At 46.7% G+C, this 20,420-nt stretch overlaps 1 protein-coding gene across 1 annotated transcript in view; it reads right to left on the bottom strand.

Annotated features, from left to right (window-relative positions):
- The window catches only part of CUL5 (cullin 5), a 102,566-nt gene extending 86,841 nt beyond the window's left edge, over nucleotides 1-15,725 (bottom strand). Inside the window, exon 1 of the mRNA XM_058663951.1 lies at nucleotides 15,331-15,725. Within this exon, the coding sequence (XP_058519934.1) occupies nucleotides 15,331-15,354 (24 nt within the window). The 5' untranslated portion in view covers nucleotides 15,355-15,725. The remainder of the gene's footprint in view (nucleotides 1-15,330) is intronic.
- Between the last annotated feature and the right edge of the window lie 4,695 nt (nucleotides 15,726-20,420).

Below are 20,420 nucleotides of genomic sequence, written 5' to 3' on the forward strand. Positions count from 1 at the left end.
CCACTGAGCCAAATACTTGCCATTCAATAATAGTTTTTTGTAGAGAAGTAAGTATAAAAGCCAGAACTGGAATGAAACTAAGGGAGGATACATGATGGGAGTGAGGGCAGAGGAATGACTAGAGAAAGTATAAACCATTTTGATAATTTTTTTCTATAGAAAGTAGTTTCTATATGCTTAAAGAAATACTTCAGAACCCAATGAAATAGTAGCAGTGTACAGAGAAGAGAATGAAATGTTACAGAATTTTGATTACTCTGGGTATAGGTGGAGGATATGGGAAACAGATGGTAAAAGGAAAAGACAAAGAAGTAGATGCAGATGCTGGGAAAGAAAGTACAGAGCTACCCCAGCTGTAGGCAATGGCCTAGGTTGCATTGTACAGCTAGTAGCTGCCAGGCATCCTGGGCCTGGTTAATGCCAATCTGTGTTAACTATACCAGTATGCCAGCATAATTGCCTTTTAAAAAAAAGATATTTGGGGTACAGATGCTGGCACTCTAGCAGACAGGGTCTGGGGAACTGCACACGAGTTCGTGGGCCCTGCATGGAAAGGCAAGGCCCCAGGCTGGCATAGCACACTGCCAGAGAACTGGGCTTGGAGGACCTGAACTCTTGTGGGCATGGGAGGCTGTGGATTGGTCAGGGAAGCAGGTGTGGAGATGTGCAAGAAGCAGGACTGCTGAGGGAGAACATGACAGGTGAGGAATGACTTCCACGGGACTTCTACCAACCAGGTTACTGCACTTACAAGTAAATGAGGGAGCTGAAACTGGACGATCTTTTGGGGTCAAACCAATACACCTGCCACATGGGAGAACTGAGCTGGGATTGTTGATATTGATCACCACCTACTAGTGCACACAAAAGCCATGGCTGGGGGGCCTGCCTGGCAATGCTCGACCACAGTACCTGCCAGTGACTGTTGGGACAGCATGTGGACCATGTTAAGCTGAGCCATGATACTAACCAGCTCATGAGAGAACCAGGTCTGGGAGCAAACTCTGTGGGGGATCGTGGCCTCATCCCTGTAGATGAGCCATAACAGCTGGTTTGTTTGAGGGCTGGGGGTGGTGATGGGGCGTTCCCCAAGTTCTGCCATCAGGCCCACTACCAGGCTGACTACCAGACCCAGATCTCACACAAGCAAGCAGGTGCTAAGTCCTTACCTAGCAGTCTGCAGTTTCTGCTTTTATGTTGTTGCTGGATGATGAGGAAAGAGCAGCCCCACACCCAATTTTTGAATGCATTTACAGGTGCTACAGCCTGGACCAACCCAGCTTTCCCCAACTCCAGTATCCATGAGTGTTGGTGAGTTTCGTGCTCATGCCTAGCTCAGCCCATCATGCCTGCAAGAGCACAGATCCCCAAGCCCAGTGTTGTGGTAGTATGCTGTGCCAGCCTGGGGCCTTGTCTGCTACACAGGGCCCACACACACTTGAACACAGGTCAGGGCTAGACACGGCTGCAGTATTCCTTGGTATGGGTGTGGACTGGGTCTGGGGTGTGCCAGACTGGGCTAGGCTCTAGCACCTGCTGAGCTGCAAGAACTAGGTCTGGGGGTGGACCAGGCAGGGCTGAGCTATAGCACCCAACAGTGAAGGCCAGGACAGGGCATGAACTGGTCAGGCAAGGCCAGCTATACCTGCCAGAACAGCAGGTTCTTGGCCAAGTCAGGCTGGGGCAAGAATCCACCAGTGTGTACGAAATCTGTAACTGGGAGGTGAACTGATAGAACGACTTTGGGAACTCTGTAGACACAGTACCCACAGATGACAAGAACCAAGACTGGGAGCAGCTCAGATCAAGCCAGGTTACACAGTACCCGCTGCCATATGTGGAGGTCAGGACTCAGGGAGGGCCATGTTAAGTCAATTCATAGCACCCACTGGCAGATTGAGAAGAGGACAGGGTGCAGGACAGTCCCGGTTGGGCCACAACATCAACCTGGCTTTTACACTCACAGGCTTTTACACATACTTAGTGCTTGAAATCATTGGCCAAGAGTTTCTACTGACTCTGTTCAAGTGGTACCTGAATTTTGAAAGAGCTCATATTGGGGCTAGGACTGGGGGACTGGGCTGGGCTGGGCTAGCAGCAGCACCTGCCAACATGAGCGGGAACTGGTAGGCAGGCTGGGCCAAACAGGGTGAGGCACCTGCTGGTGAATGCCAAGGTGAGGCGAGCCATGCCAGTCTGGGCCACAACTCCCACTAGCACATGTTAAGGGCTGGGGACAGAACTGACCAAGTGAGTGCAACCACCAGTGTGTATGCAGGCTGATGTGGATGACAGATTGAGCTGGACTTTGCCCTGGCTGGCACCCATAGGAGTCAAGTCTTTTGGGACGCCCCCCCTCCCAACTAGATCACAAGACCATGGAGTGTATGTGTCAAAACTGGGTCCTCATGGTTGCTGAGGCTTATGCAGCGGACAGCATGCCCAGATGTTCATGGAGGACATTACAACCAATTGACTAAGGCCTGCAGAGTATGTTCAGTATCATGGAGAGCAGAACAAATCAAATTACTGAAACCATTTTGTCGCTGTCCTGCAGCGATGGACTTAGTGCACAGAGCCGATAATAACACGCTTGGACTACTGACTGATGATCAACAGCCAAAATTTATTAGGGGCAACAGACTTTATATGCTGAGGGTCATACAGGATTAGGGTAGAGATACTTAGTTCATCAACAGAACCATCAACTGTTTCTATGCTTTAGTTTGGAAGTCCTTTTGCCTTGTATATTACTTCCCACTCAACTGTTCTTATACAAATGATATCTCATCAGGTATACAAAAGGTAGCCATACAGTTGTTCTCATGCAAAGGATATCCAATCAGTCACACACAAGACATCCCTTCAGTTGTTTATCATACAAATATTGTCCCATCAACTGTAATCCTGTGCTCGCTGACTACGGTCGCTGACCTACGGTCACAATGTCCTCCTACACCATTTGAGCTGTACTGTCAGAGCATGCTCCACATCACAGACCCTGGGATGTCACTGGGTGGCTGTCCTCAATCCTCAGGTACTGATGCGATTGGGCTACAGCCCTTCTCCCACTTACATCAGATACAGGGAAAAATATGAGATTAAAGGCAGTTGTTCCATTCACTTTTCCCCATTCCTCAACCTTCCAAACCCTGATCAGAGGTCAACATGGGCATGCATCCCTCTCAACAATGTAAATATCATCAAAAAGAAAATGAATCTATTATATAAAAAAAAGTACAAGGGTTCTGGGAATTTTCCTTTTTTATCATGTTAATTTCTCAGTGATAAATAAGAGAAATAAGAAGATGGGGGAGGAAATGTCAGAAATGTTGATAAAAAGATTTTTTTAAGACTTATTTAAGTCACAGCATGATGGCTCAATGACTAAATGCTCATTTTGCAAATGTCAGGACCCCATATGGGATCCAGTTCATGTCCCACATGCTGCACTTCCCTTACAGCTCCTGTTTGTGGCCTGGGAAAGAACTGGAGGATAGCCCAAAGTCTTGGGACCCTGCACCTATGTGCGAGACCTGGAAGAAGTTTCTGGCTCCTGGCTTTGGATTGGCTCAATTCTGGCCATTGCGGTCATTTGGGGAGTGAACCCCCGGATGGAAGACCTTTCTCTCCTATTCTCTGTAAATCTGCCTTTCCAATAAAAATAAATAAATCTTTAAAAATAAAATCTTTTCCTAAAAAAGATTCATTTTATTCACTTGAAAGGCAGAATTACAGAGATAGGGAGAGAGAAGAGAGGGCATTCCACCTGTTGTTTCACTTCTCAAATGGCTGCAACAGCCAGGGTTGGGATAGGCTGAAACCAGGACCCAGGAGCTCTTCCATGCACGGACCTGGGCCCCCTTCTGCTGCTTCCCCAGGAACATCAGTAGGGAGCTGGGTAGGAAGTGGAGTATCCAGGACTCAACTGACACCCATGAGAGTTTGGCATTGCAGCATGGCCACTCAACCTGTTAATGCCATACTGACAGTTCCTAAAAAAAATTAGAGTAGGTACTAGGAAAGTGGAAGAATGATATGAAAGTACAGTATCACTGGGCTCACTTGTAGTTTGTAATGTCATCTGTTTAAAGTGCAAACTGCTTGGCTGTGTCTTCTTCACCACTGACAACCATAAAGGGCTGGCACTGAAAAGTGAAGAAATGGACTTACCGAGGGTTATGGTTTTTTTTTTTTAAATAAGAGTGTGGCCCTTTTTATTTCCTTTAATCAGAAAAATATACCCCACATTTCCAAGACAAAGGCCTTAGGGAAGCACCAGAAAGAGGGGCTTGCCCAAGGGTTTGGGGGGGCGCCCAGAGCTGTTCTGGCTGGGTGAGGAATGTCAGCTGCAAGGGAAGGTAGCCCTCCCACCAGGGCCTGTCAGGGGAGGGGTGCTGGCGGCCAGCAGATGGCCTGGACACACAGCAAATAGCCATAGGTCCCAGAGTCCACATAGAACACTGAGCAGTGTCTGACCAGGGACCTCTCAGGTGGCCAAGGATACTTTCTTACTGCAGGGTGCTAATAGCCCCTGATGCCTGCATGTTAGGAAACTGAAAACAAACCCTGCCCTTGGCCAGACCCCCTGCCCCTTGCCCTGGATTCCAAGAGAGAGGGTTATGGTTTTACCCATGTGAAACAAGAAAGGCACAAGAGATTCAAAAGTATACTGAAGGAAATAATTACATCTGAGAAGAGAATTTATGCTTGGAAACTAAAGATAAAAGGACATTATGATAAATGGAGGCAGACATCTTTGCTTCTAACTTGATGGAACAGCAGGAATCAGATTTCCTTTCTTGTTTTATCAACTAGAAAACCTAAAACCAGTACAGGACAGTGCTACCTGAGGGGATTAAAAATAAGCTGAACTCTACAAATACCCAAATACTGCTTAAGGAGTGTCCCTGAGCCTCAGCACAAGCAGAGGGAACCCAGAACCCATGGTTTCCATAAGTCTAAGAGTTTGGAGAGGCCATCATGCCTAGAACTTGTGGCCCCAAGAAGGTGCTTCAAAGCCTGGAGGGAGCTCAAACCACTGGCTGAGTGTTGACGTGAACATGTGTGTGATAAAACTGAGACTGGAGAAAGAACCACTAGGAAGGAATAGGCAGGACGACAACCTAAGCACACACCTGGCTAGACAGAGCTGGTGTTCCCAGCAGCTGGAGTGGAAACAAGCCTTCAAGTGCCGGGCTCTAGCTCTACTCCTTAGAAACGGCCTGAGTCTGTAGCAGAGCCAAAGCAGCCCTAGCCTAAATATTATCCTGGACCCACTCTAACAAAAGCAAGCTACCACTCCCAAATTACCTAACTGCATTACAGCCAAACCCAAGAAATATTTAAAAGAAATCTTAAAACTCACAATGTTAGACATCCAATCAGAAATAATAAAGCATGCAAAGCAGCAGAAAAAAAAAATACATTTAAAAATGACCCAGAAATGATAAGGGTAACAGACCTCCATATGATCAGAAAGGCTGAAGGAAGCAAGAACAGAGATAATAGATTTTTTTTTTTAAAGAACTTTCTGTGATCTGTGAAATGTCAAGTGACTTAACCTATATAAAGCTCAAACCTTGTGGTGGGAATGGGAGGACTATTTGAAGGAAGAAAAGAACGGTTTCTGATTTCATGAAAATGACAAACCTCCACATACACATTACAGCATAAAGTGGCGAAATCGATGCTTTAGTGGTGGAGTTGGATGATTCAAATAAAAACACCAGAGGAACTGAGTATTACAGTTTAGACAGGATTTGGCTCCTCAAACACACGCAGATGCTTTTACTCAAAGTCTTAGGGACATAGTTAATGGATTAGTTGCAGCAGGACTGAGGTGGATCCTATATGTAATTGTGTTATTCTGGGTGGTGGGTCTGGTGGGAGGTCCTTAGATCACAGCAGGATGCCCTGAGAAGGTAACTCCCAAAGGAGGCTTGGTCACTGCAGCTGTGTTTGGTCAGGTTTCCCTGCTGTTTGGCTCATCATGTGACCATCTCACCATCCTCATGAGGCTGTCCAATCCTGACTGTGAGTCTAAACCAGAAGCAGAAACAAAGCTCCCTATTTCCTATGCTGCTCATCTCAGATATTCAAAGGAATCAAAAGCCAACTGATGCAGGGAGCAATAAGAGCCATATGCTTGGAAGTGAGACCATAAATTGATCAAACATTCATCATTATCTTTTTATTGTTCTTGCTTCATCATTCCATTGTACTTCCTCGTTTATTTTCAAATAGCTTTCTTTAGGTGTTCAGAGATCATTTAACATAAATCTGTAAGTAAATCTGAGTTTAGCATGTATACCCTCCATTTACTCCACTACAGTCTTCTCCACTTCCCATCTTCGCTGCATACTCAGAGCCAAAGTCTAGAGCTGGTAGAAGACATGCTTTGATTGACTGTGAGAATGAACTGAGACTAAATTGGACTCTTTTTTTTTTTTTTTAAGATTTTATTGTTATTGGAAAGCTGGATATACAGAGAGGAGAGACAGAGAGGAAGATCTTCCAGCCGATGTTTCACTCCCCAAGTGAGCCGCAACGGGCCGGTACGCGCCAATCTGATGCCGGGAACCAGGAACCTCTTCCGGGTCTCCCACGCGGGTGCAGGGTCCCAAAGCTTTGGGCCGTCCTCAACTGCTTTCCCAGGCCACAAGCAGGGAGCTGGATGGGAAGTGGAGCTGCCGGGATTAGAACCGGCGCCCATATGGGATCCCGGGACTTTCAAGGCGAGGACTTTAGCCGCTAGGCCACGCCGCCGGGCCCTAAATTGGACTCTTAAAGACCAGAGGGATGTGGGATTGATTTGAAACGTCATCACTTGGTAAAGAAGGAAAATTCAATGAAACATAATTGAAAACAGTACTTGGAAAATAAAAACAAGTTATTTTTTGGCAAATAAAATAGTGTCTCCACCTTCTGAAAACTCTCAATGTTACTGTTTTCATCATAGCTTTCATTACTAGCAAAAATTATGCAATGTGGGGTTTTTTTTAGTGTTAATATTTACCCTTACTATAAGTGCCAATGACTAAAGACCTTTGTATTTCACATGCACTACCACATCACTGACACTTAAAATAGTAACCAGCACAGAGTAGATGCTCAGATATTTATGGAATGAACAAACTCCAGTTACACAGATCAATTGCCCTTGATAATACTTGTACGTACTCCCATGAATTTGACCAGTGTTTTTGCCTGAGCTGTCCTCTGCTTTGTTTAGGAATGCATCAGGCACCTATTTTCTCAACCCACTACACCACGGCAACAGTCGAGTTGCTTTTAGTACAGCTGGGTTCACAGGACCCAAGGACAGAACCCAATAAAAACAGCCTTTGTCTCTTTTTATTCTCATCCTTCCCAATCTACTCTACATGCTTACTGTCCTCTTAATAACCCCCAGCAGTCTAAGCTTCCCTTCTTCTATTCTCACATCCTCTTAGTAGCTTTATTATTAAAGAGTACAGAGAGAGAGCTAGAGAGCTTTTTATGTCTTTAACTAACATAACTTCCAGATTAAAATAATTGGTTATTTTCATGGAACAAGATTCTCTCATTTACATTCATCACAGTCTTACAGCCACTGATTCAATGCATTATTCCCATTGCCATCTTTCCTTCCCTCTCTTTCCAGAGCCACACCAAGGAGAAACAAGTTCAGAGGAATGCATGTTGGCAACAGGTGGGGGTGGAAATGGGAAGGAAGCCTGTGACTCAGTCCTTATCGATGCCTACTTTAAAAAAGAAATTTCTATCTACCCAATGAAAAACACACTAATTATAAGGGACCCATAAAACAAAAACTAATACTGATCACTATCTTTTACCCTGATTGTTTTTCTTCATGGTATTTATCACAACCTGACTTAAATTCAGAGAGACAAAATGCAGATCTTCTACTCACTGGCTCACTTCCTAAATGCCTACCACAACCAGGGCTGCACCAGGCCAAAGCCAGGGGCTGGAACGCCATCCTGACCTCCCACAGAGGTGGCAGCATCACCTGCTGCCTCCCAGGGTGCACATTAACAGGAAGCTGCGCTGGAAGCAGAGCTAGAACTTGAACCCAGGGACCCTGATGCAGGATGTGGGAGTCCAAAGCAGGGACCTAACTGCTGCCACAAGCGTCCGTCCCAGTTTTTATGTTTGTAGCATCTCTTCCTCACAAAAATGTAAATTATTAAAAAGCAGGAATGTGGCTGCCTAGCTCAACATTATTAAGTGAGCATTACAAAATGCTAAGTTCTCATTCAATGAACAGATCTACCTATGGAACTTCATTTAAAGCCCTCTTGGCAAGCATCAACAGCTCCCACAACCTTGTATTCCCATTTCTCACTTCCAGGTCCTCTGGGCTCTACTCCATCAGCCAGGGATCACCATCCAGATAATGCAACAGAGCATGCAGTCCTGTTACACGGTATCCAACCGGACATAACTTCCACTCCTACCCAACGTCTGCCTAATCAACACATAGAAAAAAATCAACCCATCCTTCAAAATGCAACGCCAATGCTTTCTCTATGAAATCTTCTGTGGCCATCCTACCAGAAACTAGTTCTTCAATCTGTGAGGGACCACAGGGCAGCCGGTCACACATCTCACATTTTCGCCTGAGAGTAAATCATTAGTGCCATCTAGTCTCCTCAGTATATGGCGAGTCTCTAAAGAGCACAGGGAGGGAGAGGGGGAGATTACACAGTAGTTATTAGGGAAAGAAGATAAAGCTGGAAAGACCTCAAAGAATTTGAAGCATCAAAGGTATCTGAGCAGGAGAGGAACGTGGTCAGAACAGTTCTTTCATCTGGAGATCAGATCAGAACTAAGATAAAAATAGTGAAATCATGGGAGCTAATACTGTCCCAGAAAAATAAGAGTACAAAGATAGAAGAGGTCAAGATTAAATCCTGGAAATATTTACACTGGGGCAGAGGTGGGAGGGAGGAAGGAAGGTCGATGAAAAATACAAGTGGTTTCAGAGAAAGCAGACCAAGAAGAGCATATCATAAAGCCAAAAGAGAAGTGGAGGAAGTAAGCAAACAGCATCAGAAGAGGGGATAAATACTATCAGAGCAGAATCACATCTGGCAATCAGGAGATAGCCAGCACTCCTTGGCTGACCAATATACACAGAAAAGATGGGCTGGGGGTCAAAGGAACAAGCCTCACCGCTAGGCCACCGCGCCAGGCCCGCCTCATCACATTCAGAGTGACACACTGTAAAGGGAGCAGGGAGTTGCTTTTCCAGAAATTCTGATAGTGAATGAAGACAGAAAAGCACAGGAGTTTGAGTCACAAACAGTGCACAGGTTGAATGTGAGGAGAAAAACGAATGAGAACTTTTCTTATCGGCTTACAAGTGAGAAGGGAGAGGGAAGACGCCACCAAGCCCTGGGGAAAAATGAGGGCTGAATAAGAACAGGTGAAAGGAGACAAATTCAGACTTGGCGCTGGCAGCCGACGTCTGGTGCAGCGGTTGCCACTCGAGCTGTCCCATCCCACACGGGAGTGCCTGCTTCAGCTCCTTACCACACCATTTCCAGTCCAGCTTCTTGCTAATAATCTACACTCTGGGAGGCAGTGGATGATATCTCAAATACCTGGGCCCCTGTATTAGTGTGGGCCTGGCCAAGGCACAGCTGGTACAGGCATCTGGGTTGTAAATCAGGGGGTAGAAAACCTCTCTTCTTTGTCACTGTGCCTTTCAAACAACAACAAAAGCTGGCCCAGGAAGCAGTCTTTTGGCATAGCCCCTAAGACACCACATCCCATATAGGAGTGCCTGAGTTTAACCACTAACTGTACTCCTGATTCTGGCTTCCTGCTGTTGCTCACCCTGGGAGGCAGAAGGGAATGCCTGGAGTAACTGGGTCCCATCCACACACATGGAAGACCCAGAATGAATCTCAGGCTTGGTCTTCTCCAGCATAAGAGCTTTGGCTCTCCATCTCCCCTTAATAAATACAATAATACGAAAAAAGGGGGGGCCTACAAATGCAGTTATAGGGAGAACTGGGAAAAATCTGTGGTACTGAACACGAAAGGGGAGGTCATGTCAAACAGCAGGATAAAATGATTTACTAGAAGAAAGACGCAAAGGCGGGAATAGGGGAAGCATCAATAACTGTTGTTTGGAATAGGATAATAAAGTAAAAAGGAAGAAAATGAGCAATGAGGACCTGGATGACAACAACACAACAAAAGGAATGAGCACAATTAAGTGTTAGTAGTAATCTAACGGTTGGCAGTGTGGAGCAGCAAGTTAAGCTATCGCCTGCAGCTCCAACATCCCACACAGACATCAGTGGTTTAGTCCTAGAAGTTTCACTTCCCATCCAGTACCTTTCCCAAGAAAGGCCATGGAAGACAGCCCAAGTATTTGGGCTCCCAAACCCATGTGAGAGACACTACAGATTCCTGGCTTTAGCCTGGCCCATCTCTAGCTTTTGCACATGTTTCAAGAGTTACCCAGTGGATGCAAGATCATCCTTGTCTATCCCTCTCTGTAACTCTGCCTTTCAAACTTTTTTTTAAAGATTTATTTATTTATTTTGGAAAGGCAGAGTTACAGAGAGGAGCAGAGACAGAGGAAGATATTCTGTACAATGATTCACTCCCCAAGTGACCGCTATGGCCAGAGCTGCGCCAATCCTGAAGCCAGGAACCTGGAGCTTCATCCAGGTCTCCCATGCAGGGGCAGGGTCCCAGGGCTTTGTGCCAGCCTCAACTGCTTTCCCAGGCCACAGGCAAGGAGCTGGATGGGAAGTAGAGCTGCCAGGATTAGAACCAGCGCCAATAAGGGATCCTTGTTCAAGGCGAGGAGTTTAGCCACTAGGCCACTGTGCTGGGCCCAAATAAACAAACTTTTAAAAAATGCAGTAATCTAAAACAGAAGATGGAATTACAATATCAGATCCCACAAAAGTTCTATAGCCACTTTGTTGTTTCTTTGTAAAGAAAAGAAACAACTTTGGAAAAGGAAAGAACTTTGTAAAAAGTTCTTGAACATACAAATCTTCTAACTGGTTGACAGTTGAACACGTCAAAATGTACTATATAAATGTATGCCCCAAAGGCTTCTGAAATCTGGCGACAATCTATTCTCTTAAAAAGCAGAAAAAAAATTAGTCAGTCACATTTTTATATATATATACATGTATATGTATGTATGTATGCATGTAGATATGAAAGCTAGTACGTGTGTGTGAGGGGAGGTGTCTTTTCATTATGTTGAAAGAGATACAGAAAGAAACCAACAGAGATCTTGCTGCTGCCAGTTCACTCCTCACTCAAATGGCCACCACAGCGTAGGCTGGGTCAGGACAAAGCTAAGTAGCAGAGGCTCAATTCAGGTATCCCAAGTGAGTGACAAGCACCCAATCGCTGCCCCACAAGAGTACAAGTTCATTAACAGGAAGCTAGAATCAAGTTTAGACCTAGGACTGCAAAGCAAGCATTCAAACCCTAATCTCACACTTAACATCTAACCAGACAGGATCTCACTACATTTCTCCCTGAACACAAATTCCAGCCTTACGACTACTCTTCAATGCACAAATGTAAGGTAATCTGCACCCCTGCTCCCCCATCTCCCAGTGAGGGGAGCTGGAGGTTTTCTGTCCAACTTGAAAAAGGAAGCTTCAGTGATGTCATTGAGAGACTCAAATGTCAACATTTAGTGCCCACTCTATTTGTTATCTACATTTACAATCATATATAATATTCACTTGGAAACTTTAAACTGCCTTTTCACATAGCCAACATTTCAAAAAAGTTTCTACTGACATTATCAAACAAATCTTTAGCATTTATCTTTGCCTGCACTGGAGTGACAGAGTCACTTACTAGTTCTTTCCCCAAGTGTGACCATCTTCTTTTTATTTATAAAAGTTTGAGTCTGTAATCTTTTTAAGTCATGCCTGAGGTGTCCAGTTTTTATACATTCAGTTTCTTCTTTCTGTAAGTATGAATCATAAATCCAGAGTCACTACAAGGCAATTACTGCACTTGCATGACTAACGTAACTTGGACTTCTATCTACTCCACAAAATCCTTTGTAAGGCTTTATATGGAATAGAGTGCTGACTCGCTCTTTACTGAGAAAGTTTTATTTAGGGAGAGAGAGGGAGGCTTTGTCCTATACTCAGGTTTCAAGAAGTCAAAATTTCACAAAGAACTGGGAAATCAATTATTCTTTCAACACATTAACAATGTAACATACTGCTTATGAAAACACAAGGAAGGGCCCAGAGAATGGTTCAATTGGCTAATCCTTGCCCAATCACAGGATCCCCGATGCTCTACTTCCCATCCTGCTCCCTGCTTGTAGCCTGAGAAAGCAGGGGAGGATGGCTCAAAGCCTTGGGACCCTGCAACCACGTGGAAGAGCCAGAACCTTCAGATCAGCTCAGCTCTAGCCATTCCAGCCACTCAGGAAGTGAACCAGCAGATGGAACATTTTTCTCTACCCCTCCTTCTCTCTATAAATCTGCATTTCCAATAAAAATAAGCAAATCTTAAAAGACAGAGGGGCCTGATGTGGTAGCCTAAAGTCCTTGTCTTGCATGCGCCAGAATCCAATAATGGGCACCAGTTCGTATCCCAGCTGCTCCTCCTTCCATCCAGCTCCTTGCTAGTGACCTGGGAAGGCAGTCGAGGACAGCCCAAGGCCTTGGGACCCTCCATCTGTATAGGAGACCCAGAGGAGGCTCCTGGCTCCTGGCTTCACATCAGCTCAGCTCTGGCCATTGCGGCCACTTGGGGAACGAACCAGTGGATGGAGGATCTTTCTGTCTCTCCTCTCTGTAGATCTGACTTTCCAACAAAAACAAATATCTTAAAAAGAAAGGAAGAGAGAAAGGAAGAAAACATAAGGATGCATTAACAGTCTTTAGAAATTACAAATTTTGTTTCTGAGTTCACGCATTAAAACTTTGCTATACCAGAGGCCGGTGCTGTGGCTCACAGGCTAATCCTCCTCCTGCAAGCACCAGCATCCCATATGGGCACTGGTTCATGTCCCGGTTGCCCTACTTCCCACCCAGCTCCCTGCTTATGGCCTGGGAAAGCAATAGAACAAGGCCCAAAGCACTGGGTCCCTGCACCCGCGTAGCAAAATTGAAGAAGTTCCTTCCTTTGGATAGGCTCAGCTCCAGCTGTTGTGGCCATATGGGGAGTGAGCCAGAAGATCAAAGAATCTTCTGTCTCTCCTTCTCTCTGTAAATCTGCCTTCCAAATAAAAGTAAAAACAAAAACAACAAAAACTTTGCCATACTAATAAAAAACTAGAGTGGTTTTCAACTCACTTGAATTGTTTTCCCTGAAGAAACAAAGAGAAAGCTCCTATCAAACAGGTGTTGCTGCTAACCCCCTTTTTTACAGATGAGGAAATTTTGGTAGAGAGGTGAAGAAACTTGCCCAACTGCAGCAGCACCAGTCAGTGCGCAGAAAGTATGGAGCTGGGGCGGAACGCTAACAGGCAGCCGCATCCACCGGTATCTGCTCTGGCAGGTGCAGGTAACAGACCAAACCCGACCTGCACTGGCTGGCACACAGAGCCAAGTCTGAGGTCACCCAAGGTGATGTTTCTTGTGGGACTCCCCAAGTAGAACACTGGACTCAGACCTCGTGCACAGGGAAATATCACAGGATGTGCTGGCTGAACTTGGAGTACATGTATCAGAACTGGGCCTCCTTGGTTGCTGATGGTTGTGCAGCAGACAGCACGCTCAAATGCACATAAGGGACGTGACGGCCAGCTCATTTAGGTCAGCAGGAGACCTCACAACTGCCCTGTCAGAAGACGGAAAGCGGGACAGGTTGGAGAATTCTGGCTAAGCTTTGCAGCATGCTCCTGGGCCTCTGGACACATTAAGGTGGACTCTGTCAACAAACAGAATTTAGAAAGATTTTCTCAACCCTGGAACAATGAAAACAACAACTCCTCAAAACAATCAAAACCACCCAAGTGACACTCTCGGAACACTCTTCCCCACATCGGTTCTTTAAGGTGTAAGCAACTGATCTGGTGCTGATGTAGTCTGACAGCAAGGGGTTGTCCCCTCCCCCTCCTCCCCTGGGGACACAGAAAACAAAATGGAAACATTTGTCCCACCCACCTTCCTCCATACCTAACCCTACCCAGTTTAATCAGAGGCCCACAGGGACATGAATTCCTATCAATTATGTAAACAATGTTAACTAGAAAATTAAAACATTTTTAAAAAGTGCTCCATATGTAAGTGATACAACATGTAAGTGGCTGAAATTCAGAGGGTCTAATTGTAAGCCCTCCCCCCCCACGCCCCCATACTGACCCTTGGTAAAATCTGGCCTTTATTTTTAAGACTGTCAGGAGTTCACGTTAGGGAAGAAGACAGAATAATGAGGCTGTTGTACATTTTATGATTACTTTCTGTTATCCATGCACACTGCCAGAAGGCATGATGTGTTAGCTCTCCCGTCGTATTTACTTCCTGAGTTAACAATCACTACCCTCCAATTCAATCGGTACTTCCAAGGCAAAAAAAAAAAAAATCGCAGTATAAACACAACCACTTTTTCAAAATGATGATGATGATGATGATGATGATGATGACGATGATGGACACGGCCCACGGCCGCCCTGGGCCTAGATGTCCCTTGCTCTCTCAAACTTTACATGTCTCGTTTCCAAGGGTAAGTTTGCTATGCCCTCCACTGATGGCACCACTTCATCAGCTGGCATCTGGCTGTGCCCTGTAACTAGGGGAGTGGAGATGGGGTGGGAAGTAGTTTCCTAGGGGGATAAAAGGGGGAAAGGCGGGTGCAGGAACTCCAGAACGGGGGCGCCTGGGAGGCAAGGTGCAGCATGCAAAGAGGGACAGAGCATGCAGTGCAGGCACCGCCGTCTGGGGGTTCGCATGCAGACGGAATGGGAACGGGTAGTGGGGTGTTGGAGGCGAAGTCATTGAAACCTGTTAGGTAGTCTTCCCTCGGATTTTTTTTTTCTGTTCTGCACAAGAAACAGACCCCGAAAGTAGGACTGGGCCAGTGGGGCTGGGCACACACCACGACCGCCCCCTTCCCTCTCTCTCCGGCTCCGGGCCACAGCCGGTGCCTGGAAAGCATCGCTCGCCGGCCGGCCGCCCTCGGCCGGCGGGAGGGACGAGGCCGGGGACCCGCGAGCTCCGGGCCTCGGCCGCAGCTCTCCCTCCCGGCCGACAACGCCGGGTCAACAGTCGCGCACGCTTCGCCTCGGATTCTGCCCCGACCCTGCCCGGGAGGGCTGACGCGGACCGTCACGGAGGAAAAGCCAGGCTGGAGTGAGGGTCTTCTTACCTTTAACAGATTAGACGTCGCCATGTTCCTTCAACTTAGATTCTCGCGAGACGACGCGAGAATTGGCGGCGCTCCGGGCCAGGCCACAACTGGAGGCCGGAGTTCCCTCCGGAGCCCGCGGGCCCTGCGTGCGGCCCGCACCGGGGTAGTGGGGGTGAGGCGGGCGCCGGGGCGGCGTGCAGACGGCGCGGACCTCGTCCCAGGCACCGGGCGCTTCGCCTACATGGTCACCGGAGCTGCCCCGCGCCAAACAGCTCATGCAAAAGGGAGACGGGGCCGGCGAATGGGGAGAGCCGGTAACGGGAGCCGACCTGACCGGGCAGAGCAAGAAGCATCGACTCCACGAGTGGCCCCCGCAACCCCCCACAACTCCCGGCGGGCGAGCCTTTGCGGTCGCCCCGCAGCGGTCGTCCCCGCAGCGGCCACCGGCAACGAATTGAGCCCAGGCCCGGCGGCTCGGGTTCCGCGGCCCCGTCACGTGACGCGGCGGGCGGGGGCGCGCCCTCTGCCGGCGGGACCCGAGGTTTCCCCTCGGCCTTCACGTCCCCCCACTCGCGGGACTCGCTCTTGGGAGACACGTGATCCCGAAATGCTGGAACAGCTGTCTTCTGCAAGAACTGGCCCCGAGCAGGCGCCCCGTGCATACATGCTTGTCCACGGGATAAATGCACAAACGTGTTCACTATTCATCTTTTTTTTTTTCTTTTCAAGAGTGCCTGATGCTTGGACCGTTCTTCAAAAAGATTGTTGAAGGAATGAGCATTCGTCTTGGATTTACTAAAGGCACGATATGCTACAAGATCTAAAACCCGACAAGCCCGCACCTTTTTATCCTTTCAGAGCACAAAACACTGGTCAAGAGAATTTATATGTAGAAGCTACGGCATACCTGGTAGCATGCTGTGCGTGTTTACAAATCATTCATTCATGCATTGGTAACATGTAGAACTAGATAAGACCGCTGTGGTTAAATAAAGCAGAGATGACCTTTTAAACTGTTCATGATAGCGTGCAGGTGGCGGATATACTAGTGTTCTCTATGTAAAATTCTTTCAGCTGGTCTATATTTTTGAAACTTTTCATAATTAAATATTAAGGGGAATTTTTAAAAATGAATGTATAGACCTCCCCTCCTTCCATCACAGTTCCCTGGATGCTTAGGCACCCTTCTGTGAGACAGCCAAAATTCTATGCTGCTTATGCATCCTATGTCCATGTAGCACTGTGTACATATTTTTGTTCACAAATGATCCCTTTAATATCTTTTTTCTGAAAAAGATCAGTTGATACTTATTTTTTTTTTTTCACACCTAAAGTTTATTTGGGAGGCAAGAGGAGAGAAAGAGAAAGGATTATCAATACTCGCCAGACACCTGCACCAACTTAGGCTGGGCGGGGACCGAATGAAGAACCAGGAACTCAACCACCTCTCCCATTTGCAAGGCAGGAGCCCTTCTGTCTGCTGGTTTATTCTGTAAATGCGCTCATTACACAGGCTGGGAGGAGCCAGGCCAGGCCAAAGACAGGAACCAGAAAATCCAACCGGGTCTCTCCTGTGGGTGGAAGGAGCCATCTTCTGCTGCCTTCCAGGAGCATTTGCAGAGAGCTGGGTGGGAAACCTGGTGTAGCTGGGACTTGCCCTGCGTGCTCCGAATGAGATGCTGGGTGTCCCGATCAACAGCTTAACTTTTTGCCTTCTCAGAGAAACCTTAACGCTTCCTGGAAGGAAGGGGTAATGTTGCTGCAGCCCAACTTACACATGTAACACAACATGTGCCTTCCATTATCTCCAACGGCCTACTCCCCCTCCCCACCCATACACGCATACAAGTAATAATATGACTGTCTTCTCTCTCCTCCCACGTGGCTGAGCTTTGCTCAAAACAGGCCTCAACCCAGTTGAGTGGTTTCTACCCATGCAGCCCTCAGGTCCCAACCATCCTGTCAGCCTTCTCTTGGGCGGCTTACCCTTTCCCTCCATGTTCCAGTCTATTGACTTCACTGCAATAATCTGTTATGTGACAGGCCAAAATGGTAAGGGTATATATGTGCAAATGTAAATTGCAAAATGTCACTTATGTGCTCTGATCCTAACCTAAGAAAGGAAGGAAGGGCGGGAGGAAAGAAAGAAGGAAGAAAGAAAAGGAAGGAAGGAAGGAGAAACTGTATAATCTTTCCTATTCTGAATGGGAAAAAAGCGTTGAAAATACTACCAATGCTTGACTGGATGGTGGGAAATGGAATAATTTTGTTTGTTTTTGTTTGTTTTGTTTTCTTAAAAGTTCTTCTAAAATAACCTACATTTTTGTTTTTAAAGATCCATTTACTTTATCTGAAAGGCAGAGTTACAGCTGCGGGCCCACTCCCTAGATGGCTGCAACAGCCAGAGCTGAGTTGATGCAAAGCCAGGTTTCCCTTGTGGTACAGAGGTCCGAGCACTTGACCCCTTCCCTGCTGGCTGCCCAGGTGCATCAGCAAGTAGCTAGAACAGCCGGAACTCAAACCTGAGCCTGTATGGATGCTGGCACTGTAGGCGAGGGCTTTATCTCCTACTCCCCCTCACCCCCAAATCACATACTTATTAAGGAAAGTCTGATAATCATGATAAATTGTAATACCTCATAAAATGAAAGTTCTGTAATCGGTGCTGTGAAATGGAACATGAATGGAATATGGGCCATTTGAGGAGTGAACTAGCAGATGGAAGATCTCTCTGTCTCGCCCTCTTTCTGTATGCAACACTACCTTTCAAATAAAGAAATCCTTAAAAAATGAAAGTTGAGTTAGTAGTATGATCAGATGAAAAAATACCGGTTTATCTGTGCACCTATGTACATTTATTGGTATGTACACTGTATTTCAATAAATAAAATATTTACAAAAATCTAAAAAAAAAATGAAAGTTGATTGAAATATCTTCTCTACCACTTCCTAAGATACAACTATTAATGATTTGCTTCCTTCTGTAAAAGAAAAAAAAAAACTTCTTTATTTAAAAGCTAGAGTGACAGTGACATGGAAAGAGGAAATGCCAGAGAGAAATTTTCTTTTTTTAAGATTTATTTTTAAGTTTTTATTAGAAAGATATACAGAAGGCTTGGCAGCGTGGCCTGGTGGCTAAGGTCCTCGCCTTGATCCCATATGGCCGCTGGTTCTAATCCCGGCAGCTCCACTTCTACTCTATCTCTCCTCCTCTCAGTATATCTGACTTTGTAATAAAAATAAAATAAATCTTAAAAAAAAAAAAAAAGGAAAGATATACAGAGTGGAGGAAAGACGGAGAGGAAGATCCTCCTTCCAATGATTCACTCCACAAATGGCCGCAATAGCTGGAGCTGAGCTGATCTGAAGTCAGGAGCCAGGAGCTTCTAACCGGTCTTCCATGTGGGTGCAGGGTCCCAAGGCTTTGGGCCGTCCTCGACTGCTTTCCCAGGCCACAGGCAGGGAGCTGGATGGGGAGTGGGGCCACTTGGATTAGAACCAGCACACATATGGGAACCTGGCACATGCAAGGCGAGGACTTTAGCCACTAGGCTACTGCACTGGACCCGAAGCGGGATTTTTCCAACTGTTCTCTCACTCCCTAAATGGCTGCAACATCCAGGTCTGGACTAGGTCAAAGTCAGGAGCCTGAAAAATGCATCCAGGTCTCCCCATGAACAGCAGGGATGCAGGTACATGGGCCATCTGCTGCTGATTTCCGAGGTGCATTAGGGGAAGCTAGTCACATGAGGAGCAGCCAGGACTCGAACCAGTGCCCTAACATGAGATGACAGCTTCACAAGCCACATGGTGCCAGCCAGCCCCTGCTTTCTTCTCAGTGGTCTTCTGTGAATGTGTGAAAAGGCTCCTTAAGTGTGGCTTAGGAGTCAATCAGAATGGCCTAAGGTGCTTATTTAAGAAGCAGATTTCCAGGTCCCTCCCTCTGAGGATTCTGATTTCAGAAATCTGTCAGGGAGATACAAATGAAAACCACATTGAGGTTCCACCTAACTCCAGTGAGATTGGCCTACATTCAGAACTCTACTAACAACACTTGCTGGTGAGGATGTGGGGAGAAAGGCACCCTCCTTCACTGCTGGTGGGAGTGCAGGCTAGTACAAGCACTATGGAAATCAGTATGAAGAGTGCTTAGAGAATTGCAAATAAACCTGCCATATAACCCAGCTATCCTGCTCCATGCAAGTGCCAGGATCCCATGTGGGTGCTGGTTCCTGTCTTGGGCACTCCACTTCCCCTCCAGCTCCCAGCTTGTGGCCTGGGAAAGCAGTTGAGGATGGTCCAAAACTTTGGAATCCTATACCTGCGTAGGAGAACCCAGAGGAGGCTTCTGGCTCCTGGCTTTGGATTGGCTCTCCTGGCAGAAACAGTGGGTGGAAGCTCTTTCTGTCTGTCTCTCCTTTTCTCTGTAAAGCTGCCTTTCCAATAAAAATAACTGTAAAACTTTTGCTGAAAGTTGGGCCCAGCGGCGTGGCCTAGCAGCTAAAGTCCTCACCTTGAAAGCCCCGGGATCCCATATGGGCGCCGGTTCTAATCCCGGCAGCTCCACTTCCCATCCAGCTCCCTGCTTGTGGCCTGGGAAAGCAGTTGAGGACGGCCCAATGCATTGGGACCCTGCACCCACGTGGGAGACCCGGAAGAGGTTCCAGGTTCCCGACTTCGGATCGGCGCGCATCAGCCCGTTGCGGCTCACTTGGGGAGTGAATCATCGGCTGGAAGATCTTCCTCTCTGTCTCTCCTCCTCTGTGTATATCTGGCTGTAATAAAATGAATAACTCTTTAAAAAAAAAAACTTTTGCTGATAGTAAAGAAGATGGAAAAATGCACAGTTAACCCCAATCAATAAGAGTTGTGCGGAATCTGGAGAATTCCCAAAAGAGGGAGGGAACCCAGGGAAAGCATGCGCTTACCTACAGTATTGAAACTTTTGGGGAAGCAAAGTTGGATGCCTGATTTGGAGCTGTTGGATAATAATCACCTGTTCTGGAGGCCAGTACTGTTGTGTAGTGGGTAAAACCACTACCTGCAATATGGGAATCCGTCATATAGACACTGGTTTGAGACCCAGCTGTTCCACTTCTCATCCAACT

This window comes from Ochotona princeps, chromosome 4, assembly GCF_030435755.1.
Source record: "Ochotona princeps isolate mOchPri1 chromosome 4, mOchPri1.hap1, whole genome shotgun sequence".
Lineage (NCBI taxonomy): Eukaryota > Metazoa > Chordata > Mammalia > Lagomorpha > Ochotonidae > Ochotona > Ochotona princeps.